The sequence below is a fragment of the Scleropages formosus genome, chromosome 16 (genome assembly GCF_900964775.1).
Source record: "Scleropages formosus chromosome 16, fSclFor1.1, whole genome shotgun sequence".
Taxonomy (NCBI): Eukaryota; Metazoa; Chordata; class Actinopteri; order Osteoglossiformes; family Osteoglossidae; genus Scleropages; species Scleropages formosus.
This window is the reverse complement of record NC_041821.1, coordinates 12727114-12744109: the sequence shown is the minus strand read 5'-3', so window position 1 is coordinate 12744109 and position 16996 is coordinate 12727114. Positions and strand designations below refer to the sequence as shown.

Sequence of the window (16996 nt, the reverse complement as noted above, 5' to 3'; positions counted from 1 at the left end):
AAACACAACTTTCACAGGATGAGCGCTTTTACACGACATCCGTAACTATTCAGCTTCATTAGTATGAATTTGGGACCTCGTGGCTGCCTGTAAAATAAGTAATTTAGTAACCTATCTGCTCTTTGCTTTGTCAGATTTTAATAAGGAACATATTACATTACAATATGTCATTTCTAAATTTGTCTTTTGGAAAACCCACCCAGAAGGTTTTCTAACCATCTGACTGACATTTGGCTTTTCCGCGCATTACATTTGATATGACGGCTTTCTTTAATTACAGAGGTACAGATCGAATATGGTTGCTCCTAATTTGCTTTGACCGTAGGTGGAGTCTACCATCAGGGTGATGGCTTTTGACAAAGCGGCTGGATTTTGACTCGAGAGGTCACGAATTGCGTGTAGTACTTGCTCAGAAAATTTGAAGCAGAGGTCATTGTGATTTTAATGAATTGTATCCTTCTGAAGAAATGTGCTGTTAAACAGGAGGATTTATTTGCTTTATCGCTGTCTTGTTAGATATGTCACTTACAATACGTATACTGCACATGAGATCATTTTAATTTTGAAAGCAGGATGAATGAATTAAACTCATGTATGTTAATATGTCCACATTCAGTGTGTAGAATATCTGGTTGGTTCAGAATTTTACTTGTTCGTGTTAGAAAAAGGATAAACTGTTGAGTACGGACAGACAGCGGTGAAATTGAGCTTGAGTCTATAAATTCTCAGAGGAGAGCCAGTCCTCTTTAAGGAATCTCACGTACGGTGCCAACGGCAGCTCCGCATGGCCCACACGCACTGTCGAGGGTGTGAAGAGGCCTGTCGGTGGAGGAGAACGGGAGCTCAGGGTGTGTGTGGTAACACTGGTGAGAGAAATGCTCTTCACTGTAGCCTGACCGCGAATCAGGCTCACCGGCTTCCTTTCAAGGGGATTGCTATGTACCGCATTGTTTGAGGAATGACTGTTCTCCTTTCGTTCGGTAGGAACATCCATATTTAGTTGTAAATGTAAAAATTAAATTATTTTGTTGACTCTGGCTAAGCGTTTGTGATTATTGTGAGGGAATTCAGCTGAATGAAGAGACATTGCATGAAATCCTTCGAACGGCCCCGGTGGAAGCCGAGTAGCCGCTGTGCTCGACGGTGGAGTGTGTGTGCGCAGATGGGTCGCTTGCCGTGTCGATGAAATACCAGTCGAAGTTTTTGGGGGAAATGTGGTCGCGCGAATCCAGCACTGGGCTCTGCTCACACAGGAGGCCTCCTGTTCCACGTGATCTGTCTGGTGAGCTGGGGGCTGCTGGACCCCTTGGGCCGGGCCCCTCCGCTCCCTCCGTTGAGGTCTTCACGTGAACTACTATCCCAGCAACCACCCGCACCATGGGACATAGTCTGTTTTCCATTTAACAACATACAGATCCCATCTTAGTGGTGCACTATAGGGGCACAGTGTCGGTCATATGGCGTACAGCTGTCTCTGGTTTAGGAATAAATGCAGTTGATGTTTTCCGAGTAGGTCTGTGGTATTTATAGTTTGAATCGTCCTCTTGAAAATATGTTGTATGTTGTAATTTACCAGACCGCGGCTTCAATTTCTAGTAGTTAGAACCGTTTTCTACTTCTGATTATTGGAGGCATACTTTTTTGGCGTGATGGTGATTTCCGTCATTGCGAAGGCCATTTGTTTATCCGTGGTTGTGTCTACCAGATAACAGGAATGCAAATGGAAGCACTCATATGGGAAAACCATTCTGTGACCCACATGGTTTCACCCGTCCTTCTTTATAAAGTGCTCAGCCGAACAGAGGGCTTTGAAGGCCCAGCTGTTGAGTTTGTGCGCTGTTTGTTCTGTTGGTTCCAAGTGGGACAGCGTGGCCTGAGTTCTTAAGTTTGCGGTCTGGGTCCTGCACTCAGCCCATCCCCCCCGGGTCCACAGAAGAGGGTTCTGGGAGCGGAACATCCATGCAGTGCTGAGGCGGTGGGCTCTTTATGTCAGTGGGAAAGAAGCTGTGTGTTCTTTGTTTCTGTGAGCCATGAGTACCAAGTGGTTCGAGGTGCCCGCCCTCATCCAGCCTCCAGACCTGGGGTGTCACGGCGGGCATTGTTCAGCCTTATTCGTGCGGTTCGTGAGAGCCTCATCCATGGCTCAGTGGAGTTCTGCTTCACGACGTAGCCGCGTGGCCCCATTTCGCCGTGCGGGAGGACGTAGGAGAAACGGTCTCGTGTGCCCCCCGCCACGGAGCGCATGCGGAACTGTAGGGAAGCGGGTTTCACTGGTAGGCTTATTCAGACTTGAAAGAAGCCACAAAAAGATGGCCGGTGTTTGCAAGTGTGCCCCTTGGAGGGTTATTTCACTTAATTCTTTTTAAAGAAGCTGCGTGCTGTCAATCATCAGTGGGTTAACGGCGTCTTCTTGTCTCCTTTCCCAAGTTTTACCTTTTCATCTCCTATCATCTGAGCCCTGAGTCCTCAGTTCGCTCGGCCTGCAGCGGGATGTTTTTTTTTTTTTTCCTGCTTTCTCTTGCTACGTATGTCTTGTTCCAAAATGGAAACCAGCCGTGGGCCAAACACCAAGGACAGCTTATTTAATACCAGGAGATAAATGAATGTATTCCTTTGAGAAGGATGAAATTTGTACTTTTTAAGAGAACCTGGTATGGTTTAGCTGTCCAATAGGCAGTATGTACAAAACAGTGGAAACGCAAAACAATATGAATATCAAATTATCAATAAGAAGCATTGGGGGGAACAGGTAAGGCAATGCTCATGGATGTCGACTTGTAACCTGATGGCTGCTGCTGCATCAGGTCATGTTGTATTAAAGTATTTAGAAGGAATTTCTCTGGTAAAATAACCACTGTGCAAATTCTGTAAGTCACTTTCAGTGAAAATGTGAGCCAAGCAACAAATTATTAGGAATAATACGTTTACATAATAAAAAGGAGTAGGGGCTTCCGCATACCTTAACAGTCAAAAGTCAAACAGCTACCCCAGCATGACTCAATACACTCTACAAAACGGTTTAGTTTACAGCCCATGTCCCGTGTATTTATTGTCCTGGGTATCTACTGTTTTGTTCTGTATATTTATTGTCCTGCACTCGTCTCACACTGTTGTGTATTTGCACTTTATGTAGTCTTGTGTACTGTTCTGTGTTGCACCGTGGTCTCGGAGAAACGAAATTTCGTTCCGCTGTATACGACCTTACATAGAGGAATGACAATAAAAACCACTTAAACTTAAGAAGAGCTTCAGTTCTTCTTTGTTTCAGGCTGTATGCAGTGGGTCTTCAGGAGAAAAGTCTCGGAGGGCGTGCAAGTGAATCCTTTCTCTCATGCGGTGACTGGGGAGATCGTGAAAAGTGTGTGGCTTTGTCCAGATGTTCATGAAACCGCAAGTGACTCTATATAGCACGGCATATGTATGGGACCATTGTTGTCTTGTAGTGTTGCGTCGTCACAAAGGAACGTTGTTTCAGCTGTAAGTGCCACCTAGTTCCCTGAAATACCTTCAGTTCCATGTCCGTAACGGAGCGTGCAAAGGAACCGTAAGACCCGGTGACTCCAACAAGATGGCTGTACTGCTCGTTGGAATGTGGGGGATGAAAGCATCTTGTGGTTTTCTCCAAACGTGTAGGAAAAAGAGCTCGAGACTTCTCATCGGACCATGTGACTCGCGCTGCTCCTCACTGCAGCTTTTCAGTTTGTGTCTGCAGGTTGTGTTTTTGGCACATTTTTCATGGCTGTAAATGGTCCTCGCAGTTTTTACTGAGTTCACAATTCACATCGCGTTGACAGCGGGTCAGAGACGTCTATTGAGTTTAGAGTTAATTTTGAGGCTCTTATGTGGTTCTTTTGCTGCTCTCCTGGTAAGAACCACTTCTTCTCTGTGACCTTCCACTTGCCACCATATTTCCTCTTTTTTCTTTTTGCAACTGTCGAACCAGACACTTGCTGTTTGACTTTTTTCATTCTTTTGTGGTGCCTTAAGTTGCCTTTAAAAGTCTCAGGAATTCGATAATTGATATCCTACTTAATAGTCACCAGTGTAGCTGTCTTTGTGACTGACTGACTTCTAAGTTCAAGTCCTTTTTCATGTGATGTTTCCAGTATTTCATCCACCCCCGTACAATCCAACAGCTGCTGTATTAATGATAGGTTTTGGTTATGGGCTCGGTGATGTTTTTTGACCATGCGTGCACTGACAGTGTTGTGCTGCTTTGGGCCCTCTCGGTGTCCTTGTAGCTCTAGTGGCTTGTTTGTCACAGACATGTGACTCATTGTAGGCAGCTAACAATGATGTGGGGGTGTTGGGAGGCCTGTCTCTTCTCAGTGAAAGTCTGCTAGGCAGAATGAGGTCATCTTACAGTGGTGGAGACCAACAGAGGGAAGGGACATGGAGAGAAGTCCACTCTGGTAATCGAGGCTCACGTGGTTTTGAGCCTTCTCCTTTTCAGCGGTGTTTATTCGAATTAGTATTAATCGATCCATCGGTACATTATGAACAACCACTTGTCCATTACAGCATCGCAGTGATCTGTAGCCTATGCTAAAAGTGTAGTGCACAAGGCAGGGTACACCATGGATGAGTCACCTGAGTCCATCACTGGGCAGTTTATTTTAATAGTACTTTCCAATTTCATTTGTGTGAAAAGTGTTGTACAGTTGGGCTTTTTTGTGAAAAAGGTGCAGTGAACATGACTGTGCAGGAACTTACAGTAAATATTAGTACTGAATTTAGTGTGTATGTATGTGTGTGTATTTTATATATGCAGTGATTTCAAAGGTTTAAATATGTACAGTATGTGTTGATGTATATTTTATTTGTTTACATTATGTCAAATTATCTTATGAAGGCTGTGCGGAAAAAACCCCACATTTTCTATTTCTTTGGAGACTTGTGGGCAGACATTGTGAGAATGGCTTTATCATTGGTGTTTAACATTCTTCTGCTGGTCAAGGGTAAATTAGCAGAAAACAATTGTATGTTAACGAAGTGGATAAATTTTGTTTATGCAGTAATTTTTGCGTAGTTGCGTAAATAAAAAAAAAAAAAAAAGTTCAAAGTATAGCTGTATGTGACAGTATGTAAATTGCAGTGTGATATTTTCAGCTGAAGTCTTCAGTTTAGTAGTCTCCGTGTGGATGACTTGTTACTCTTAAGCATCAAGGTCATCAATCCTGGATGTGAGATTCTCCCTGAAGAGTATGGAAGTCCATCTGTCCACATTGTGTCCCTAATGAGTGAACTTCTCCACACCGTTGTAGACCATTGAGAAGTTCTCTGACCGGTAGTTTTTCCCATCCGTGCGCATTTCACTTCAGTTAAATCATCGGCTCACTGAAAATTATTGGATTGACCATGGAAGCTGTATCAAGTAACAATTAGAGAAGAGAGTTGAACAAAATAGAATAATACATAAAACTGAAAATAAGCATAATAAATTAAGCAGGTCATTTGGCTGTTAGTTTCTCATCCTGGGAATTTAGTGTCATGAATGAATTCTAACATGCAGCTTATTGTGGCAAAGGAAGGGGGTCCACCCTGGCCTGCACATGAGAGAGGATCGGAGCTTCCCTGTACCTGCGTGTCCGGACACACGTGGCCCCGGGGCACGGTGGGAAAGGTTGGGGCTGACGCTCTCGGACAGCCCCTCTTCTCACGGCGGAACACGGCGCTCGCTCGAAACTGCTTCCCCCTCTCCGCACCGACTCGACTTTCCGCCTGCGCCTCTTTCTTTGAAGGCGTACCGCGGTTTTGAATTGACTGAAAAAGCCTGCTGTAATCTGGCGCAAAGGAAATGAGTAATTGTCCCGTCTTCAGTACAGTGCAGCGGGTGGGTTTAGTCAGAACACTGAGGTGAAGCTGATCTTTCGGTGTTTATAATTAGCCATGGATCCAAACTTGTGTCGGGCTGCGCTTCCTCATCACAATAAATCGTTGCCGCAAACAGTGCTTGTTCATGTGAATCAATCTTTAATGCACCTTTGTCATTTAATTATATGCTTACTTGGATTATTTCATAAAAACGTGTGTTTAAAAATGAAAATGTCTAACGTGAGCAGTAATTAGACAATGATTCCAAAGCTGCTATTTAACAATAAGCCTTTCATTGCTCAAGAATTGGTTTGTTTAGTTTTACGCTTGACTCATGCATAGCCGGTAGGTGGCCTTCCCCATAATCCTCTGTGAGTTGTCTTTAGTGAAACCATTTGTTGCCAATGGGTGGGGGCGGAGGTGGGGGCGGAGCTTGTCCCTGAGGCAAGAGCAACTGTGGGAATGGGACCAGAGAGGACCTTTCCAGTGGTGTGAAAGGACCCCCCCAGTGGAGCAGCCTACAGTTGACCGAGGCCTAGGACATGTCTGTGGACACGAGCTCTGCTCCACCACAGCCCATGTTTGCGTGGGGACGCGAGGACACCTCTCACTCATGTCTCTCTGTGTTTTCTTGCAGTCCACGGCGGTCTCCGATGGAGGTAAGAATCCCTTTCTTACTCTTTATCTCTTACTCTTTACTGGGGCAGTAGTTGGCAACGTTGTGGTCGAAGCTGCTTTCTCGCAGTCAAAGAACCGAGGTTTGTATCTTAAGTCCTGCTATAGCCGATCGTAGGGTACTCACCCCGAACTGATACAGTAAAAATCAGTCCACGCTCTAAATGAGTGAAAGATTGTAACTTGATTAACTTTGTAAGTCATCTTGGAGAAAAGTGTCAGTTTAACAAATAACGTAAGTGTCCTTCCTCTTGGTCAGGGTGTGTTCCTTAGAGCCGAGCAAGACTCCTGTGTGAATGCGTTATCAAGGCCTAGATAAACTGAGAAACGTGCTTCCCGTCTGTCGGTGATGCAGAGCAATGAACTACAGTCTAGGCCTGCCGTGGTTTGTTGCGTAAGAAGCCTGTTGTTTGATAAGATAGTTAGGCCACATGCTCAGCATGCAGTGTAACATCTGGTGTTTGTGGTGGGATGTTTGTGTTTGCAGTGTCTGAGCACTGAGCCCCTAGACTCTCGCTGTGTCACACCTGTCTGTTGTATCGTGTTACTCTCTTGAGCTTAGTCGGGCCTGAACACACTCTTTTCTTCTGGTGCCAAGCACAAAACAACACGACAAGTGTATTTACCCAAATACACCGGTCCAGTTTGTCTGCGATATTCAGAGGCGGTGGATGCAGCCAAAAGCACGGGCATTGATGTATAAGGAGCCGCTGTAGCTGATCGTCAAATTAAAACACAGAGAATACTTTTTAGGACCACAGTGATGTCCATTTTAGCTGGGTAATAAGTATGGTGGGACCTTGGAGCGTTTGTGTGGTTTGTGTACCATGGCGGAGGGAGTGGGGACAGCTGTAAAGGCAGTGCCATGCGAGGGGCAGCTGTGCTCCACCAGTCCATACGCACAGCCCTCCCTGAGGTCAGCTTCCCCTCCCCCTACACAGCCATGCACATAATGACCTGGAATGAATAAGGAAGGGTGAGTATTCTCACCAGGTGGGAAGGTTAAGAGGGCTGAGGGACGCGAGGGCTGTGAAGGTGTCAGGCAGATCTTGATTCTTTCTCTGCTCCGCTCCCCTGGGGTGTTTGGGGGAGGTTTGCACGACACCTGTGCATGGGAGCCCAGGGTTCACAGCTCAAGCTGTCACACTGATAACCCTCATTCTCACCAGAGAGACCTTGTGTGGTCTTGGCAAACACACACACACCGCTGGCAGGGGGTGAGTTAGGGAGGTGGGGAAGGCTGGAATGTGCCCCCTCCGCTGTCTCCAAAAGGCCATGGGCTGTTTGCATTACAATGCGCTGGTACCTGGTGCATTGCAAGGAGACAGACACACGGCTGAGATGGGAGCTGTTGGTGCAAATGTCATGCAGGAGTGGGAGATACAGACAGGAGGCAGATAGGAGGGAGATTATGTGAGAAGAGATGGAGAGTTCCTCACACCCCGTGGCAGGACGGCTTGGGTTTGTGGGATCGCTTTGGTCCGGCCGAAAAAATGTGTATTATCAATATATCGGCGATTACCACCTGTGCTTCTTGAAGAGCGCAGCATGTGCACATTCTCAAGTTCTCTTGGAAACCCTAACAGTTCAGGACTGAGAGGGAATACAGTAAGCCCTCGCTCCTGACACCAGGTCAGATAACGTATGCGTCTCATCAATATGGTGGGAACCACACAGGTACCACTCATCTCCTGCTGTAGTCCTTTTGAGCAGGGTACTTGCCATACATTCCTGCAGTAAAAGTTACCTATCTGGATGAATGGGTTAGATGATGTAGGTAAGTAGCTTAGTGCTGGTAGTTACTTTGGAGAAAAGGGTCGGCCAAATAAATGTAAACTGTGCTGCGTTTCTGTATTAATTTATCATTAATAAACAAATGTTCTCATTGCCAACTCTTCTGCCAAGAAACACATGCCAGAGTCATGACTATTTTTCCATTCCCAAAATTTTTAATTATAGCTACTTCCATTTCCTGACGGAAGGGTTTCCGTGACATCTTTGTCGTTCAGGGACGATTCTGTTGTCATTTAAGAGGAGTCGTAGTCATTACTACAAAATGAAACTGAAAACACGAAAAAAAACGTGAAAGTCATGGTGGTGTATATTTTTGGCCACTTTCAGCAACCTTTATCCACATTCCACTTCTTTTTCAGTTGTTTATAAAATTCACTACTTATAGGAAAGCTGTCAGAAAAGTGAATCTTAAAAAAAAAAAAAAAAAAGAAGTTAGATTAAGAGGACTCTCACTCACTCTCACCCAGTATCCGCTTGCCTAAGTCTTGCCAGTCGTGGTGGTCCGGAGCCTATTGCAAAGGCACGAGGCACATGGCTTGGTAGGGTACACCGTAGACTAGGCACCAGTCGTTCACTGTACTTAAGTACTGCACTTAGAGTAGCAGCCAGGGGAGGCAGCTAGTTGCCATCTTGCACTCAAAGGAACCAGGTTCAAATCTCAGCCTTTGGCGTAGAAACGTTGTTCGGGGTACTTAACCCTGAAGTGGTTCGGTAAAATTTACCCAACTGTTTTAAATAGGTAAATCACTGTAAGTTGCCTTAATGTCATATAGTGCTTTGGAGAAAAGCATCAGCTCAGTGAATGAATTAATAAATCTCTATATAGATAGATAGATCAATTAGGCTGAACGCGTTCCGTCCACTGCTGCCTGTCAGGACCTGGGATGAGAATCTCTGCTCTTGAATTTTGCCGAATGCAGATGTCACTCTGCATTGTGCCGAAAAGAATATGGAATGAGGAGTTCCATCAGCGTCTCAGGGAGGTCGTGGACGTGCGGGGCATGGACCACAACTCTTGGTTTCACGGTGTATTCTTGGAACCTTGCTTAGTTTGCCATCACACCTATACCTACCCCCATATGCTGCTCGGCTGGACACGAGGAGAGCTTATCCCTCATCTCTGGGGTCACTTTTCCAAAGGCAAAACCGCTGGCAATAATCCACTGCCAGTTGTCCAGATGAAGGCCGCTGTCTGGCGTAGCCCTCAGGACATTATCTGTGGTTTGAGCAGCAGCTCATTAATATTGCAGGCCCCCTTTGCAAAAAGCCCCTATAGTTCCTCCTCCCTCCGCCCTCCATAATTTATGAGTGGCGTTCGGAGGCTTTGTGCTTTCCAGGCATATCCATTTTCTGCCAGAGGCCAGGAAAGTGTAGATGTTCCTTTGCACGGTGCCACCTCGCCCACCATGAGCTGCTGTACAGACCCAGCAGCCCCCAAGGGTGTCCTGTCCCCCCTTTGATGGGCTGGGGATGGATCCAGGGACATGGATTCCTGTTAGCCTGAAGTACTTGGCCAAGTGGCACACAGGGTCCTACCAGCTGTACCCAGGTAAGCACAGCAGTCTCACAGCGCTGGGATGCTGTTTTGAAGAGCTAATGTAGCTTTACAGTGTGTTTTTACTGTGCTGTGTAATGGCGGTTATGTAACAGGGAGATCCTGCAAGACGTTTTAACACGGAAACATGGAAGGCTCTGGATTTGAATGCTAATTTCGCTTTTGTGCAATCAGTGAACTTTGCAGACACTTGAAGCTTTTAAAATTAATTTAAAATGCTATTTTCAGTGGTGTCAGAGCACAAGGACGTGGTGGTAGTTGCAGTGAGAGCATAATGTGAATATCTGTGTTAAATTCAGTAATAACCAGAAGGAGGTTGTAGCAGCAGAGTGCTTTGTGTGCGTATCATCTTAACTGTTTGTATGTTGAATAAGACCCACTTTTAAGTGTAAATTAGTGTGCCTGTGCATTGGTACAGTACAAGTCAAAAGTTTGAGTTCATACGAGCAACCTGTGAAATATTGCATGGGACAAACTGGAAAGAAGAAGGAAAGCACAGCAATCCGCAAGTGTCCTACATCTGCGGGAATTGCTACAGAAGAGCTGAGAAGACGTGACGGCTCGTCCCCGATCAGACTTGATAATCAAAAACCGTGTGAGGAAAAACTAGTTTCCAGCAAGTCAGTTCATGCTTTACACTGGTACTCTACCTTTGTACACATCGCGACTCACAGGTGCACTACATGGATCAGACCGGAGTTCAGTGGCAGATACTGTCTTCAAGCCATGTATCAGTGGGGGATATGGGTGTCGCAGAGCTTCCCCTGATCTACCTGAGCAGTTAGCAGCCTTTTCGGACACCTCAGCCTGTATTTAGGTGGCGTTGAAGGCCTCAATGATTCCTCTGCTCATCACGTTTCACACGAGTAAGAAATGCAGCTCAGCTTATTTGTAGCTACACATGGTTTGTAAATTTGACACCGTTACCTTCACAATGTGAAGCGCAGGGGCACAGCACTACGGCTTGAGCTTGACAGCAGCACCGTGGAAGGGTTTGTGCTGAGCAGGCTGCGTGTGTGTTGCAGAGCTGACCGGTGTGGATCTGAAGGGCTGTGGCAGTGAGAACAGCCTCAGCAGCAACACCAGCCTACCCAGCGTGCAAAGCCACCGGCGGCACACGGAGCGCCGAGTCGCCAGCTGGGCCGTCTGCTTTGAGCGCCTGCTACAGGACCCCGTGGGCGTCCGCTATTTCTCCGTGAGTATCGCCCTGCCTCCCTAAAGTCCCTACCGCCTGGCTGCTCATTGGTCATCTGTTGGCGGTGGCTTTGACCCACTTCTCCCGCAACCCTATCCAGACGGCCATTCGCTGGGTCAGAAACAGGCCTGATCGAATCTCCTGCTTTGTTTCCGTAGGAATTTCTGAAAAAGGAGTTCAGTGAGGAAAATATCTTGTTCTGGCAGGCCTGTGAGTTCTTCAGCCATGTGCCTGAAAACGATAAGAAACAGGTATGTTTTTGGAATATACATCATTAAGTGAAGCAACATTCTGATTGCAGTTACACTTTGTTCTAAAATCGTATCCAGTATTAGGATGTACGGTAAAGTTGACATTCATGTTGTCGTTACGGTTGAAGAAGGTCCAGGAGATAGCATAGTGGTTAGAGGTATAGCTTTCTGCTCAAAGGATATAGGTTTGAATCCCACCTCTTAATGTAGTACCCTCAACCAAGGTAATTATCCAGAATTTTTCCAGAAAAGGTTACCCTCCTGTATAAGTAGCTAAATTCTGGTGTGTAGCTTAATGTTGTAAGCTGCCTTTACTGAAAAAACAGTAGCTAAATGAATAATAAGAAAAAATAATAGAACAAAAAAAAAAACATTTAAATGAAAGAAGATGTAAAGATAGATTTGACATTCTGAATGTTGAAATAAGCAAAATCTTATCTCTGTGCTGGACCAGCAGCGATGACATCTTTGCCCTTGTCCTCACTCCCCTCAGTTGTCCCAGCGGGCCCGTGAGATCTATAATAGCTTCCTGTCCAGCAAAGCCACCACGCCTGTCAACATCGACAGCCAGGCTCAGCTGGCGGACGACATCCTCAATGCCCCACGGCCGGACATGTTCAAGGAGCAGCAGCTGCAGGTGCGTAGCGGCGTGGGGGTTGTGCCCAGGACAAGTGCTCAAGTCTGCCAGATTCGCTGGCAGCCATTCTCAGCAGAAGACATGTCTGTGCGATTGTGTGCGGCTCTTCCAAACCATGCTTACATAAATGCTGTTCTTCATCAGGATGGAGGAGGAGAGAGAGGAAGGTGTCAGGAATAATAATAGATCAGCGGAGTGCGTGTAGCAATGAAAGCCCATGTGCTGGTGTTAAATGCGGCACAGATGCCTTGTGACACTGCTCTAGGTACCGTGGTCAGGACCACAACCCAAGACTGCTAAAATTGTACATATTTCTTGTCATGGCATTTGTTTCATTAAAAGATAGCACCTTATGAGGCTAGAGAAAGAACAAGCGCGTTGTTTTTTTCAACATCTCTTCCTTTAACTGTCTTGGATTTGGAAAATCCAGTGATATCGTTCCCTCCCAGCTCGAGCATCATTTATCTCGACCTCGCTTTGATCAGAGTCAGGGGCGTAACCTGATAGGAAAGTGCGTTGTGAAAAATTACGTGTAGTTTGAAGTAATTTTACAAAGAAAAACAACATTACTGACATGCTGCTTGGTTTTTAGTGAAAACATGATTTACGCCGGACCTTTTAACACCTTTCCTTAGATCTTCAACCTCATGAAGTTTGACAGCTACACCCGCTTCCTCAAGTCCTTCCTGTACCAGGAGTGCATGCTGGCCGAAGTGGAAGGACGTTCCCTTCCAGACCCGCAGCAGGTCCCCAGCAGCCCCACGTCAAAGCACAGCACCAGCTCTGACCGCTCCAACCTCTCCACACCCAAGAAGGTACTGCATCTACTTGTAGAGGAAGGTGGACTCGCGTTAGTAGAATCGGCCAGTTCTTTATTTTGCTTCTGACGTTTGCACTTGATTTTCTGGGAACTGAATCTTGTTCCTCTACAGTGTTTTGGAGAAACACATGAACAAGTAATTGGCCTTTTTAAGCCACGGAAATGAGTTGGCATGAAAACCAGTATGATCACAACTCGGAACAAATAGGGTTTGACATTCCTACCCTTGTGAACACTTGTTGGCAGGTTGTTGAGTGACACTCGATAAAGCTGTTGATTTGAATTTGGAAATTTGGGGAAGACAGCTCTTTTCCAATTTACCTCTGCAATTAAACTATTAAGTGATGAATCATAATCAAAGTAAGCCGCTGGGTGGTAAGGTTTTTCCATCCTGGCCTTACACTGGCCCCGAGTATCTCAGCTCGGGGTGAAGAGGAGGCAGGAGGATGCACAGGAAAATGTGTTGAGCTTCAGCGGGAAATTCAGCAGAGGTGCAGCTGCCTTGTTTAATCCACTGAAGAGCATTAGTTAATCTGCTAGCGGGTGTCCGCAGGATGACAAGAAGTCCAAATCCGGCCGCTCGTTGAACGACGACAGCAGAGATGACCACGGAGATAAGAAGAAAGGGAGTTTTTTCTCTTGGTCCCGGAACAGGAGCTTTGGAAAGGGCCCCAAGAAAAGAGACCTGGGAGACTTCAGCTACAGTGAGTGGAGAATATTACAGATTCATGGAAAACACTCTATGTCTGGCATGTGTGTGCAGAAGAGAAAGGGGAGCTCTGACACCTCTCTGAATGAGATGTTTATGCAGTTACGGGGCTCCGGGCCCACTCCGTCCCTGGGTGTCCCTCAGGGTGTTTTTGGGCACTGAGCCTTCTGGTCAGGCTACTGTTGTGCTCTGACCTGCTGTGTCACTGGGTGCTCTCCTTTCACAGATTTTTCCGGAAGCAATGGAAGGCGGGAATCACAGGGCTCTTTGTCCTCCGGTGCAAGCGTGGAACTGGGCACCCCTAACGCAGGGGGGAAGACTGAGGTCAGTGAAGTGGAGTTGCCTGAGACACGGCCACATCCCCACACATAGTACATTAATACATACCTGTATGTAAATTGTCACAATGTGCATTAAATTTAGTACATTTGCCTTTTTTTGTCCTTTGTTGCTTCAGAACATCATTTTAACACATTCCTTTACATGCTACGTTAGTCCCATTATAATAGTGTTTATACATTTACTGTATTTACTTAAAGGTCAGTTATGAATCTGTAGGTTCATATTATGACACTTAAGTTCTTGAAAACAATGAACCTGGAACTGGACGTGAAAACTGGAGACAGTCGGTAGCACAGTGGATAGAGCTGTCAGTTTGCATTCGAAGGACCTCATTTGGAATCCCACCACCTGCTGTAGTACCCTTGAGCAAGGTACTTATCCTGTATTGCAGTATCAGTTACTTAGCTCTATAAATGGCTAAAAATATAGTTCAATAACTCAATAGGAAGCCAGATACTAAGTAGTAATAACAATTGTTACAATGAAAACTTAAATCATTAATTAGGTTGTGCTTCTACAGTTTAACATCACTGTCTCACATAAACCTTGTTAACGTGGGTCATTTTTCCCCTTTTACTTATTTTTGTTTTCTCTAAGCTTTACAGTAAAAATATATTCCATGCAGTGCAGTAGCCAAGCACGATGCTCTCACTCGATCAGACATGTTTTTGGAAAATGAGAAACGGGAATAACAGGAGAACATTCACCAGCATCCGTTAAATCTATGTCAAGTTTTGTTTCTTTGTGGTAAATTGTCAAGTCCATAAACTGAATTGAACTAATGCCCTGATCTGACCCTGGGACCAGTGACAGTGTCATGTGGTAGACCAGGCAAGTTTTGCTTCATAGTGGATGTTTAGGTTGAGGAGGCTTTGAAGCGCAGGGGTTTCAGTGATATCTTCCTCGTTCCCCAGTGTGACATTTTCCTATGCTTCCCAGGGCGACGCCTCCAGAAACTCGACGTCCCAGAGGCAATGCACCGTGAACCTTCCCGACGGCACCTGCTGCAACGTGCCTGTCCGCCCCGGAGTGTCTGTCAGGGAGGTGCTCATGGGTCTGTGTGAGAAGCTGTCTATCAACCTGGCTGCTGTGGACCTCTTCTTGGTCGGGGGAGAGAAGGTGCCTGCCCACCGTGGACACTGTTGTGTAATGGCCACAGTGGCTTTTTGCGTGATTGTGAACATTTGAGTGTGTCGTTCAAAAGACAAAGTACCACTCTGCGGTCTTTCATTATATTGCTTTTGATACCCACCCAGTATGTTTTGGTTGCTAATTATTACCTCACAGCAAGTAAAGAGACTTTTTGCCTTTTTTCCATCTTTTAAAGCCTCTGGTCTTGGACCAAGACTGCATGACTCTGAGCTCACGGGACCTAAGGTTGGAAAAACGCACTTTGTTCAGGTAAATGAATTATTGCTTAAAAAGACCAGAGCTGATAGTGGTGATTGAGGGTTAGACTCTGTTTCAGTGGGGTCTAAACGATGTCTTGTGGAGAAATATGTTTTAATTATATTTAATAACTTGTTGTAAGTGGCTCTTTTTATCATTGTGAACAGTTGACGAATGGAGGGAAATTGTTTTATCGTAAGTGCTTATCATAGCAGGACAAGAGCCCAGATGTGCTAACCAAGCTGATTGTTTTCAGTAACGCTTTTTTCCCCACTGTTATGCTCAGATTGGACCTTGTGCCCATTAATCGATCTGTCGGACTCAAAGCTAAACCCACCAAACCCGTTACGGAAGTTCTGCGCCCCGTTGTCGCCAAGTATGGCCTTCACTTGAATGACCTGGTGGCCAAAATTGTAAGTGCTTGGTTGGTTGATGTGTCATTTGACTTTAAAGAAGTGTAGCCTGTAACTGGCTTTGGGTCCTGTTTTTAAAGTGATCTAGCATACTGTTCTCCCTGTGTCGTCTCTTTTGCATCCTTACTTCATCGTGACTCAGATTGACTCTGATTAGACAGCTGTAGAGGAGAGCTGATTAAAAAAATGTGACTATGTGCTTAAAATATGTTACCCTTCCATCTGTAGCAATGCTTGTCCCTGCTTCATACATCCAGCCAATGTAGCCCCTTCTTGCTTTGTTGTTATGCTGTGCAGAACAGTCCTCACCGTCTATGGTTAATGTGCTCTGTTGCCCCTTGTAGAGTGGGGAGAAAGATCCCCTGGACCTTGGTTTGCCCATCTCCAACCTGGATGGCCTGAGGGTTGTGTTGGATGTTGCAGATCACACCACAGGCAAAGGTAAGAAACCACATAACATCTTAGCTACAGCTTGGATTTCCGCACATTTGTGTGTTAAAGCCCTCTTAGCATACTTCCCAGGTGGGATCCCTCTGATTTAAGATGCTGTGGAAGGCAGTTTTGTTCTGCTGCATCACTGAGGAGTGCACAGCTAATGGGTCAACTCACTCACGAAACAAACACCATGTTTGCTGTCAGTCTGCCCATGTGTGAGGTGCCTGTAGGAGTAATTTCCCCAGTTAGAGCACTGAGTATCAGCAGAGGCTGTCCTTCACCAGTGTGTATTGATGGAGTGAGAAGAAGATGATAAATGACCTACCGGTGCTGCTTAGGGAAGCTGCAGACCGCCCCTTTCCAAACATTAAACGACAAACCATGTCAGCATGTCATGTGTGCGCTGGAGGCGATGCTGCTGCTTTCTGCGTCGCCTTGAGAAGAGAGACCCATGACCGGACATTATGCACACGCATCAGCTGGCTCCAGTCTGCTGCAGGCGCCCGATTGTTGTCTTTTTTCTCGGAATTCCAACGCCTCAGTACCTACTGTAATGGTCACGGTCACATTTCTGCCAATAAACACACTTTCCAGTGCACTCAAGTGCTATTATTGGTGCGTAACTTTAACATGCAGCGTTTTCTTTTTTGTTCTTTCACTGCAGATAAACAGAAACTTGTTTCTCCAAAAGGCCACACTGCACCCGTGATGCCCGGAGGTCCATCCACAGTAAGGATTTTTGTTTTGTTGCGGTGGGGGATGTTTGTACGATTTCTGCCTGCTAGAGACACAAGGTCTGCTGTTGAAAGAGCACGTTGCCTCTACTGTGTGGCCTCCTCCATGTGCGCTGCGTTCCCTTGCATGGCTACACTGTTGCGCGGCACCTCTCCCCTGCGGCAGCGTCGAGCTCCTGGGCTGGCTGTGTGGCTGCCTTTTAACCCTGTCCTGTCCGAACCCGGGGACCTGC

The 16996-nt window shown here is 46.0% G+C and overlaps 1 protein-coding gene across 5 annotated transcripts in view; it reads left to right on the top strand.

The window, feature by feature from the left end:
• Positions 1–16996, top strand: part of rgs12b (regulator of G protein signaling 12b) — a 57064-nt gene that overhangs the window by 28319 nt on the left and 11749 nt on the right. For all 5 annotated transcript variants that reach the window (XM_029258881.1, XM_029258878.1, XM_029258879.1 and 2 more), the window contains 12 exons: positions 6452–6473; positions 10864–11033; positions 11192–11284; positions 11778–11921; positions 12557–12736; positions 13295–13445; positions 13677–13774; positions 14732–14911; positions 15120–15193; positions 15468–15594; positions 15939–16035; positions 16694–16758. In XM_029258881.1, coding sequence (XP_029114714.1) covers positions 6452–6473; positions 10864–11033; positions 11192–11284; positions 11778–11921; positions 12557–12736; positions 13295–13445; positions 13677–13774; positions 14732–14911; positions 15120–15193; positions 15468–15594; positions 15939–16035; positions 16694–16758 — 1401 coding nt within the window. The remainder of the gene's footprint in view (positions 1–6451; positions 6474–10863; positions 11034–11191; positions 11285–11777; positions 11922–12556; positions 12737–13294; positions 13446–13676; positions 13775–14731; positions 14912–15119; positions 15194–15467; positions 15595–15938; positions 16036–16693; positions 16759–16996) is intronic.